At 35.7% G+C, this 12,382-nt stretch overlaps 1 protein-coding gene across 1 annotated transcript in view; it reads left to right on the forward strand.

The window, feature by feature from the left end:
* Nucleotides 1–12,382, forward strand: part of ROCK1 (Rho associated coiled-coil containing protein kinase 1) — a 90,967-nt gene that overhangs the window by 28,518 nt on the left and 50,067 nt on the right. Inside the window, exons 2-6 of the mRNA XM_009971433.3 lie at nucleotides 2,385–2,466; nucleotides 6,205–6,305; nucleotides 7,142–7,279; nucleotides 8,490–8,665; nucleotides 11,986–12,070. Of these exons, the coding sequence (XP_009969735.3) occupies nucleotides 2,385–2,466; nucleotides 6,205–6,305; nucleotides 7,142–7,279; nucleotides 8,490–8,665; nucleotides 11,986–12,070 (582 nt within the window). The remainder of the gene's footprint in view (nucleotides 1–2,384; nucleotides 2,467–6,204; nucleotides 6,306–7,141; nucleotides 7,280–8,489; nucleotides 8,666–11,985; nucleotides 12,071–12,382) is intronic.

Below are 12,382 nucleotides of genomic sequence, written 5' to 3' on the forward strand. Positions count from 1 at the left end.
AGAAGTAGTATGATGCAAAGGTAAGATTGATGTTTAAAATTTGTAAATATTCCCATTTTGTCCTGTGTTGTTGTATTCAGTGTTTAAAATCCCCCCTCCTCTAAAGAAAGCCTGAGTTTTGGCTTTTGAAGCAAACTCTGAAATGATGCAAGTAATTGCATTGCCCCGGAGCAAACTGGGATTTTGAGGATTTTGTTGTGTTTCTGCTTGATGTGTGGAATAGTTTTCTGTGTTAGCTGTGACCCTGGACAAATTGATTGACTTAACAGATTTGAGGGCTTAAGGGCAGAGTGGACCCCAAACTTTAGCAATTCATCATCATCACTCATCTGCTTTCAGAAATCTCTGGATGTGACCTACAGCCTCACAGATGAGATGTTCTTGGCCTGCTGCTTCTCACAGCATGGTGCTCAATGCATAGAGCCACCAGTGCGCTTTGTACTGCTGTTCAAGCAGTTACCGTGGTTTCTCTGTTGAATTTACCAAAGAATTGAAATTCTTTAGTGGATTTTGGGGTATTTACTTTGGAAAGGTGTTTTTTAGTAGATTACAAAGTATTTCTTGCGAAGTTGCACTTACCCTGCATAGCTTTATTTCAACATCTGAAGTCATACTATTGTTGGCCTCTTAATCTCTTATTTGTATTGCTGACCCATTAAAAGTTTTTTTCATTGCCATTTGCTTTCTTTTTTCATTGGCAGTGTAAGTCAAAAAAGATGGTCCTTTAAAAGACTTAAGATGCAAAACCTGACTTTAAGTGATGTGAAAGTATTGGGATGCTTTTCTTGATTGTTATAATTTCCATTGTAACATTTCTTAGTTCAAACTAAGCTGCTGTATGGAGAGGTAACTTTAAACAGGAATGTTTTTATGAAATGAACAAATTCAGTAACATCCAGCCTTATCCTTATAGTTTTACTTCCTTAACCCTGTTTTCAAATTCTAACGTGATTTTACTGCTTATTCTCATTATGTCTGAAGTAAATAATTTTTATCTCATATATTTCAGAAGCGGGGACTGCGAGCTTACATATAATTTTGATAGCATTTGATTTTTTTATAGCTTAAAATTTCCTATAGACTGAGGGGGGAAAAAAGGTTTGAATTTGAAGTGAGGGATCAAAGACTAATTTCTTAAATCTAGATCAAGTGTGTTCTCTAATATATACTCCTGGAAAATAAACTTTCAGAAAGCTAATAATCTATCTTTTCTTCTGGAATAGTTACTTGATGGATGTAGTAGTGAAAGACTGATGGATCAGCTTTCAATCCTGTATTGCCTAATTTTATAAAAGAGAAAACAGTCAAATTAGGTCTAATCAGTTGTGAACTGATCAGATCAAAGATACCCGTTTTAGTATCTCACTCCCAGCAGGTCAACAGCGGATAGCATAGACATATAAGTATGAATTGGACAAGTAAATAGCAGTACTTCCCTGGCATGCTTTGTTAACATCCATCAGTTGGTATTTTATGACCTTCTACTCTATGTTTGCAGTTGTCGTATAAACATTGCCTAGTTGAGAAAGAAGACTCCCTAATGCTATTTGATTCTTCATGATATAATTCCCTAGCATACTTGATCATTTTTCGTTTGGTACCATATCTGTGGTTCTCAACCAAACTATCTGGTTTAGTTTATCTCTGAGAAGATGGAATCCACTGAAGAATCATGAATACCTGTTGTAACATTTAGACTTAAAGTTTAAGTCAGGAAGTTTATGGTGCTTAACGAGACCTTAAAACTATCTTTGTTATTGTTGCATTTTTCTGTTGTTTTTTTGGTGGTTTTTGTTTTATTTTTGGTCATAGGGGTATATTCTATGGTAGTAATGTCAGATGGGCTTGTGGTTGGTCGTTCCTAGATTTGTTAGAATGTCTAAAGCCAGTATCTTGTTCATGCAAATTGCTTCTGAATTCAGTAAATAAAATGTGGGGATTGACCCTTGGAATTAATTTACCATCATTGTCCTATTTGCCAGTTACCCCTTCATGTTCAAGTGCCTACTGTGTGTGATACGTTATGACTTTTTAATGTTGTTGAACTTCATTAGAAACTGCTATTTGTTCTTTTCATATTTGGAAATAAAATTTTCATTTAAACGTGAAGCTAATTAAGGTAGTTAATAATTTATAGTAGTATATTTGTTTTGGAATGGATGGAAGTTAAGTTTTGAAGTGTCCAGTGGAAGTGGAGGAGGAATTGCTGTTTCATGTAACTGCAAACTGAATCATTAAATAAGTGTAAATTATTTCATTTATATGGAAAATTGATAGGGACAACTGTTTTTATCTTGTCTCTTTAACTAGCAGCATGTATAATTATTTTTCCAAACACTTCATTGTGCTTGTTTTTTTTTTTTTTTTCTTTTTTTTTTTTCCAGGATGGATTAGATGCTTTGGTATATGACTTGGATTTTCCTGCCTTAAGAAAAAACAAAAACATTGATAACTTCTTAAACAGGTGTAAGTATTTAATGTTTCAGTTGCTAAATAACAAAAGACTGTAGATACCAGCAAAAATAAAAGAATATAGGAGTGGTTCTAGCTTTTTCAAAGGCAACTGGGGACTTGAGGTGCATTAAATTTTTGGGTGCAAGTTGTTTTAAGAGTTGGATTATTTATTTGTTTCCCAGTAAGAACTGACAGTTACCTACACAAATCTAATCCTCAGCAATTGAGCGTCCAAGTTTGCTGCTACTGTAAATGGGGTTGTTTCCAGTGGCACAAAGCCTTTTAAGAGAAAGGCCTGTTACCTTTGTTCTTGGCAACTCTCTGGATTCCCATACCTTGCTCTGTAATTTAATGTATTAATACATCATATGCAATTAACAGTAAAATGATATAACATGTATATAGTGTCAAGAAATCATATTAAAAATTTGTTCGCTGACAGACTGAAGTGTGCGTTCTGTAGACTTTTAGTATAAAAGATCTTTTAATTATTCCATTAAGTTCTTACAATGCATAGCTGCTCTATTTACTTGTGCACACAGCTGATGTCTCTGTCAAATTCTTCTCTTTAATTACTCTGTAGTTTTCCACTACCAGATTTCCTGCAGATTCTGCTCCGTAATAGCATTTTAAATTAATAAAGTTGATATTATTTAATAGAAGTCATAGTTCCATAATTTTCATAGTTAAAATTAAAAAACAAAACAAAAAGGCATTTAAGAGTTAAATGATTTCTAAAGGCTGCCAAACTGACAAATTCTGGAAATCATGGCAGAGATGTTTGCTGATTTGAGACTCGCTTCTGCCTGTGGACTGAATGGGCAAGCCTTAAAATTAATTTAATGTTACTAGATTTTTACAGGGTAAAGCATCTTAATTATCTGTTGTAATAAATGGCTTTTGTGTCAAATACAAAAATTATTTTAGTAAAACTATTTTGTATTTGCCTAATTGAAATTTATGGATTTGTTTCTGTTTCCAAGGTGGTTTATAAATAATTTACTTGGTGCAACTGCAAGCAAGAATAGTGAATTTGTGGGATTTATTTTATATTATTTCCCCTTAGTGGAGTATATAAGTTCACTAGTTCTAGTCGATGCCTTACTTGCACATAAGCTGGTTGTTGAAAGGCCTAAGTTCAAATGTTCTGTTTAACTTTTCATAGTTCAAACTATATTTGTTATCATACACTGTGTAGCATGCACATTTTGTATACTCTGTTATTTACAGAGAAGGTGTGGTGAAACTCTTGGAGAAAAGAGAAGTTGCATTAGGCAAAGGAAATACTCATTGCAACAGATAATTTGTATTTTTTGTGAATAGTGAAATCACTAGTGAACCTCAAAGAGCTTCACTTTTACAGTCAGGCCTGAGTGAAGGAAAAGAAAACTTAAATTTACAGTCTGATAATGAATATCTTGTAGGTATAAAATATATACTGTATAAGATGTGACATGAAGTAACATGAAGGTGGAAAACAGACCATATTATTTTACTTCAGACTGTCTTGCTGTGTTAGTTGAAATATGAAAGCAAGCTGTGAATGTGCAAGTAGAGGGAACTAAGGTCTAGTTTGTCTTGAATTTCTATTAAAAAAACCCACAAACCCACACATAGGAAGATTTTCATGTTTATTTTATTTCTAACAGAAAACTGTTTAAAATACCTTTTTGCAGTATTAGCTGCCCAAACAGTTTGCACTGTTATTCCAGAACTTTAAAATAAACTTCTAGATTGCAAATAAAATGGGAATTTGCTTCCTTTATTTTCTAGACTGACTGCCCTGTGAGCCAGTGCTTATCCCTTTTTATTTTTCTCTGGTTGACGTTGTATATTTGTGGAGGCTCCAAAATCTGCTTCTAGCACCTAAGGTTGTGAGGGTTATTTTCGCAAATGCAGAACCTTATTAATATTCTACCATATGGAATTAAAAGAACAAAGGAATCAATATTCAAGATGGTTGAGAGCCCTACTTTACAGAAGGGATTCGATTTATTTCAAGATAACATCTAAGCTTATAATCAAATTTCAGGGCAAGTTGGAGAATGTGGTCTTTTGCCCTGGGAGCTGCCCCGCCTGTTCACACGGGATAAGTGGCTGGGTCCTCCACTTCTAGGAGACAAGGAACGGCCTATTTAAATGTATTGCAGTCTAATAAACCTTACTTAACAGATGTTAGCATATGGAGGTCAAATTTCCAACGCTGTTGTTACTGTAACATACTGTCTGCAGATAACCAAGTGTTAGTATGTGTCTCAAGCAGTAAATTGCAATTTGCAACTGCTGACAAGCCTGGTTTGTGTTATTTAAAAATCTATAGCTTAGATTGCTCTTCAGATGTATTTTCCGTAATTCTGTTTTGGCTGTAGATGAGGCTTGTGATTGAAAACCATTTAAAGCATTCATATTGTGCCTAGCTTTTTCTTTTGTACCAATGTCAAGATTTTTCATTCAGAAGTGGTGGATCTCCTGTTGTGAGATTACTAGGCAATAAACTAACAATAACTATAAAATTGTTGTCATGAGAATTGCTGCATGTTAGTTCTGTACGGTCTTACTCATTCTCCATGATAGGTCAGTTTTCACCAGGGCAAATAAGGTAATGCTTTATTTTTTTAAGAATTTCTGAATATTTTGATCCTTGTGTGAAATAACCTGTCAGCATTTACAAATTTAATATAATTTATTGAAATAACATAGTGGTATGCTACATTGTAAAGGGACGGCTTTGCATTAGACATTAATGCCACAGAGTATTTATTCAAACAAAGCTATGTTTGTTCCTGTTGTGGTAATAAAATCTTACTGAATTTTAGTTGTACATATGCCGCTTTTGTTTTAGATAATGGCCATTCTAGGTAGAAATCTAATCGTAATTTTCTGTTGTCTGTCTCATTATTTTTTTTAAATATGAACTTACAATATAGCATTTCTCCTCCTTTCTCTTCCCCTATCCTTGCTGCTTTCTAAAGTTTGCTTTTAGGCCTAGAATATTATTTTTGAAAGTAAAACATCATTGTAAAATTTATTTTATTAGAAGCATATCTGTTTGGGTAGATGTCCCTTGCTTTTAGAAATACTGAAGCATGAAGCTTTTCCATGTAATCTCATGCCAGCGTTGACCCACATGGACTAAAATAGACTGTTTTAATCTTTGACCAAATTTGGAATTAGAATATCTGCCCACTGGGAGTTTGTAAACTATCGTAGTTTATAGAATGACAGGTTTATATAAATAATTGCCATGATTCCCACTGCATGTTTTAAATTGAAATCTACTTTCTTGAGTATTAGGAATAATAAAAGGGCAGAAAAGTGAAAGCTTATTTTTTTAAAAATAGTTTCTTCAAGTCTCTTGTGTGTGTACTTTATGATATTTTTTCAGATCTGTTGCATATTTATACAGAAATAATCTTTTTATACTGATCAGCTTGCAAGCAAGATCATGCTGAATATGAAATGTTTGCATAGCTTTTTTTGCAGGTGATTATTTTAAAGAAATTCCCAAATTAAGATCTCCAGTAATTTGATTGCACAGTAGAGTCATTGCATGATGTTTCTGTCAAGTTTTGGTTACTATGGTAATGAGAATGGGGTCATGCATTCTGCAGAGAGGTTTCCAATAGGAAGGTAGGTTCAAAAGGAAGTCCCTTCTTTAAGCAGCACATCTTCTAATAACTATGACAAAATGAAATGGGATGAATGGGTTTAAATTTATTATACATGAAATGTGAATTTTGTTTTATGTAGATAAAGACACAGTAAATAAAATGAGAGATCTGCGCATGAAAGCTGAAGATTATGAAGTGGTGAAGGTGATCGGTAGAGGGGCATTTGGAGAGGTTCAGTTGGTAAGTTATGTTTCTACATGTGCATTTGAATGTATTCTGTAGTGTTTGCTTGTGTGTCTGATTCTGAACACTGTTCAGCAGATGCAGTCTTTTTAATATTAAAGCCTTTAGTTCAGTGAAATTTTTATTTCTTTTTATCCCATGGAAATGTTTTTGAGTGTGTCATATTTCATTACTGTTGGAGTGCATAAGTACTTGCTTTGCATTGTAGTCATGCTTCTCTATTAAAAGAAAACGGAATGTGTACTTCTCATAATCAAGAAAATTAGCCTTTGCCACTATGTACCTGGACACTTGAACAAATCTTCAGGACTGGAAGAATTCCTTTCAGTTCAGGGGCCACACCAGATTTTTGTGGACAGTTCTCACAGTTGAGAGATGTTGTATGTTTGTGACAGATTAGCAGCCAGGCTTGTTCATGCTGGTTGATTAAATTGAGGACTGGTGGGAGAAACTGGAAATATGGCAACAAGTATACATGTCTGCTGATGAACTCTGGAAAATGCTTATAGTTTTAACTTCAGAGTATTTAACAGGTGCCAATATTTGTTCTTTTAAAGACACATACTTATGCATTATAAACGTTATAAAGCGACTGTTATGCGTGTGGACTTCTATGTTGAATAGTTCTAGCAAGTATTCCAAGAGCAGTACATATATTGTCAGATAATGGAGTGTAATTATTCTGTAGACCTGCAGTATATAATTCTAAAAATGTGGAAAGTCTTATAAAACTTTTAAAATAGTAAAGCAGGAAAAGTAATATATTCAGTGGTGCTCTTCATATGTTAATGTGGTGAACTAATGTATTCTTTATGTTACGTTTGTCTTCATAGGTAAGACATAAATCCTCAAGGAGAGTGTATGCAATGAAGCTTCTGAGCAAATTTGAGATGATAAAAAGATCAGATTCTGCATTCTTCTGGGAAGAAAGGGATATTATGGCTTTTGCTAACAGTCCCTGGGTTGTTCAGGTATAGTGATAGTCTTTAAAATATTGTCACTATAAAATAATTTCATTACAACGCTGCATGACTTGGAATTATATGTTTTATTTCTAGCATTTCAAAGTCTCTTTTTGGTTGTATTGGTCTGTTATGGAAATATATTATTATCATTAGGAATACTGTACACAACAAATAGCAGATATTGCACTTGCTTCAGAACTATTTTGTCATAACATTTACAAGATAAGCTATTCTGTTTATTGTTAAAAGTCTTTGCCAGATATATATTGGTGAGCCTACTCTCTAGTAATTCTTTGAGCTATCTAGCATAACGGAAAGATATGCCTAAGACACAGCCTCTGTGTATTCTATGTGTATATTTGATTGCAAATTATGCCCACTCTGTTTTTTTCCTCATTTCAGTGTTATCACTGACAATTTTCTGGGAGGCATTGCTTCCTTTGAAGTTATAAGGAGCATGCCTGGAGCAATCATCATGCATTGTGTGTGCAGATGTTAACTTGTTCGTTTAAACAGTTCTTACCTGTAAGCATGTAATTCTTTTGTTAGGTTAGAATGAAACAAAATCATACAAGATTTACCTAGGTCAAACGGGTAACTACATTACTATCTGTCTGGGAGTGATTGTTCAGAATAGTACTTTTGTGATTTTCAAGAAGTTTTAAGTTAAGAAATTTATATCTACATGCACTACTCATGTGAAACTGAACATTGACAACTGTAAGGGAAATATTTTTACTTAATTGTTTAAATCGGGGTCTCGCTTTCTATACAGTAAATACATTGACAGCAGGTTAATAAATATTTAGTGATAACACCAATAGAATGAGGCATATTCTTGCAGTACAGTAGTTTCATGTGTACCTATTTGTCAACTAGCATCCCAGTGAATACAAAAGCATTTTGTCGTCTTATGCGATGAGCATTCTTTGAAATGATCTCAAAATTTATGGCACCAAAGTCACTATTTGTCATTTGTAACCAGGACTCTACTTCTTCCATTGTAATAAAGAGATGGAATATCTGGCCGAAATTTACTCTAGAGATTAATTCACTTTATGAGATCTGATGGATGATACAGAGTTGCTGCAGTAGTTGTAGAAATTCTGTAACTTTAAATCAGTTTGCGCAGAAATTCCTTTGATTTCCAACAATCAAAAGACTAAAGGTAACTGGAACATTCAGTGACTTCTTTGTGTTTATTTTCACTTTACAGTTATTTTACGCATTCCAAGATGACCGTTACCTCTACATGGTGATGGAATACATGCCGGGTGGGGACCTTGTGAATTTAATGAGTAACTACGATGTTCCGGAGAAGTGGGCAAGATTTTATACTGCTGAAGTTGTACTTGCATTAGATGCAATTCACTCAATGGGTTTTATACACAGGTGAAAAAGTGTTGTTACATAGTGTTGTTTTATTCCTGGTGTTGCCAGAATTACTAGAAGTAATTGTTTAGGCAGTTTTAAAATTTATTTTGTTACTTCTTCGTTATTTTTTCATAATTATTCCATCTTACAACTTCAAAGGTTCTTGCCATCAAAAACTACAAGTCTGAGGTGAGATAGTCAAAGTAAAGCAAAGTCAAAATCAGCAGTCAGATGTTCATCAGTTTGGGGAGTAATAAAATTGTCCCACTTTACCAAGAGATACAAGAACTGAAGTGGTATGAACAAGTCCCCAAAATTCTTTTATTTTGATTAGAAAAAGCTATTTTTGGAATTTGATAGCAGCAGTATCCAGTGTTAGGAATTATTAATTCTCTGCTCTGCATTTGAAGCTTCAGTGACCCATTAAACAAGAATCTGTGAACAATGTGAGGAAAATCTCCCAGCCACGTGTTTTCTTGTAAGGAAGGGGCAAGATGGAAAATTGAGGTGCAGAGCAAAGGGCCTTGTCTGAGTTTCATATTATGTACTTGCCCTAAAGTGATAAGTAGTTAGGTCTCAGATAGGTTGAGAAGTTTTCTTTTTGATATTTGAACTTTTATATGTTGTTAGCTTTTAATTGTATTAACCAGAAGCAGATTAATAATAATTTCTACAAACAGAGAATACAGGAAGGGTTTAGGAAGACGTAGTATATAAATTCTCAGTTTGTAATTTAGCCAGAAGATCAGTGTTAACATGTAAGCTTTTGCAAAAAAGCAAAAGCAAGGTAAAACAAACTACTAATCTGTTGCTTGAGTAAGATCTAGAGCATCATTAACTGTGTAGCTTTGCTACATCTGATGAATAAATTATCCGGCTGAATGAACCATGTCTGCATGTGTATTGCAAGCTTTAGAAAGCAGGCATTAGAAGTTGCCAGCAGCACAGAGAGTTTTTTTCTTGGAAATTTGGATTATTGTGACATCAGCAGGTTTTTTGGAATTAGTTTTCCCCTGGACTTAGTCTGTTCAAATCTGAAGAATGAAAGGAAACTGATACAGATGTGGGCCCACTGCTTCATGGATCAGGGACATAGTGTGACAAAGGACATGGAAGCAGCTGAGGCTGCCACCTTTGCCTCAAACTTCGTTGATAAGGTCTGCTTTCAGGCCTCTCAGGTCCCTGTGCCTAGTGGCACAGCTTGGGAGAGTGAAGCATTACTGTGGCAGAGGAAAGTCAAGCTGAGTGCCAGTTAGGCACACACACATGTCCAAGGCACCATGTGGGATGTACCAAGGGTCATGAGGGAGCTGGCCAGTATAGTTATGATACTGCTCTGTCACCTTTGAAAGACTGTGGCAATTGTGAGATTCCAATGACTGGAAAGTAGCAAATGCACACCAGTCTTGCCCTGAGGGAGGGCAGGCAGGGGACAATCAGGGGCGCTCCAGGCTTATTGGCCTAAGAGGAAGTCTTTGGGAATCTTATAGAGTAAATTCTCAGGAAACCATTTTCAAGCACGTGTATGGGAAGGTGAGTTGGAACAGCCTGCATGGGTTTACCAAGAGTAAAGCATGCCTTACCAACCCAATTGCCTTCTGTGATGAGGTGATGGGCTCCCCTGATGGGGAAAGAGCAGTGTGTGTTGTTTGCCTTCAGCAAGGTTTTTGATGTAGCCAGATTGAAATAGGTAGAACAAAGGGATGTGCTCAACAGTACAATGTCCAGCCAACAGTCAGCTACCAGCGATTCCTCAGAGGGTTGGTAAGTGGGTTCAGCACTATGTGTTTGTTCGTAACATGAACAGTGTTTAGGTGAGACGGAAAGCATCAGTCATCAGCTGCCCAGCAGGACTTTACAGAAAAGGTGAAGCTAGACCTTTCAGTAGATCTTTACCTTTCAGTGAAATTGTACACTGAAAAGATGAAAGGTAATGGATGACACAAGTTGCAGCAAGGGACTATTTAGCTATTCATTAGGAAATATATTTTCACTATGAGAGTGGTCCAACAGTGGAAGAGAGTCCTAGAGAGACTGTGGAATCTCCATCCTTGAAAAAAATGCAAAACTTGACTGGATTTGACCCTGAAGGAGCTAATGTAAGTTTGGAGTTGAATCTAACTCTGTTAGTGGTAGTTTGATCAGACAGTTAACCAGGGGTCTTATAGAAATCCCTCCCAACCAAAATCATTCTGTGAGTATACCAATACTTTTCTGCTGCACTTTATTTGACAGTTGTGGCCAGAGTTCTCCTTTGAGGTCCCAGAAATATACTTTCTCCTGGAATTCATGTTACACTTTCTTGAGAATTGTTTCCTACTATTATTCTGCTTCTGTATATTTAATGACATTAGGTGTGCTGAATTTTACCAGTTACTTTATGAAAACTTCTTTTCTATAATGGAAGTACTTTGTAGAAAAGGGTATAAGATAATACTCCCTTTAAGCCATGCAAAAATATTTGTTCACATTAATATAATTCTGAATATTATATCCATTTGTTCCCTTACAATATGAGTGGTACAGAGAAGAAGCTATGTTTTCAAAGTCTGGTTGAGATAGCTAGCTCAGAAGCAGAATGTTTGTTTGTTTTTTTTTTTTTTTTCCTGTAGCTGGATCCTGGTGGAGAGGTACTTGGACCTGTAGGTGTTTTCTAGCTCAGGGGCCCTCAACATAAGAAAGAACATGAACCTGCTCAAGTGGATCCAGAGGAGGCCATGATCAGGGAACTGGAGCACTTCCCCTGTGAGGCCAGGCTGAGAGAGTTGGGGGTGTTCAGCCTGGAGAAGAGACGGCTCTGGGGAGACCTTAGAGTGGCCTTCCAGTACTTAAAGGGGGCTACAGGAAAGATGGGGAGGGACTCTCTATCAGGGAGTGTAGGGATAGGATGAGGGGTAAGAATCTGTGGCTGCCCCCTCCCTGGAAGTGTTCAAGGCCAGGTTGGACGGGGATTTGAGCAACCTGGTCAGGTGGAAGGTGTCCCTGCCCATGGCAGCAGGGTTGGGACGAGGTGATCCTTAAGGTCCCTTCCAACCCAAAACATTCTGTGATTTGATGATAACTTGAGGTTCATGATTAATGTCCAGATTTGTTAAATTTGGTGACCTAAGGCTGTATTCACACATCCATTATTTTTTTTTAAATGCTGTGATTCCGCAAACTATGGGTTGGATATGATACTTACAGAAAGCAGAAAAAAATTAGAGGAAATAGTAGTACTTTCACGTTGATGTTTTTCCCTGCAATGTTACATCTGAAAAATAGTTGACTTTTATTGTTTTCGTAAGTTAAATTGATTTATTTACTTTTAAAAAAAACACATATTTTTATCCTTTCAGAGATGTGAAGCCTGATAATATGCTGCTAGATAAAGCTGGTCATTTAAAACTAGCAGATTTTGGTACTTGTATGAAGATGAACAAGGTAAACATGTTTCTAACTTTACTTTTCTGTTTGTGAAAGGAAAACATATTTAAAAGTAGCAAGAAAATATACTGAAAGCATACTGAAAACTTTTTAGCTAGATGAGAAGAGTCAGAAGTTCCACTCTGTTCCCATTACTACTATTCTTTTTGCATCCTATTCAATATCAACATAGAAAGCAGAAATCTTTCCTAAAGTAGGAACTGTATCAACTCGTATACCATTTCCTAGAGAACCTTTCTGAAGTCAAGCCTTTGTCTCTAGATCTTCTGTATTATTTCTTTAAGTCTTTGGTTATCAAAAATTAATGCG

Source organism: Tyto alba, unplaced genomic scaffold (assembly GCF_018691265.1).
Source record: "Tyto alba isolate M040663 unplaced genomic scaffold, T.alba_DEE_v4.0 Super-Scaffold_27, whole genome shotgun sequence".
In the NCBI taxonomy this organism is placed as follows: Eukaryota; Metazoa; Chordata; class Aves; order Strigiformes; family Tytonidae; genus Tyto; species Tyto alba.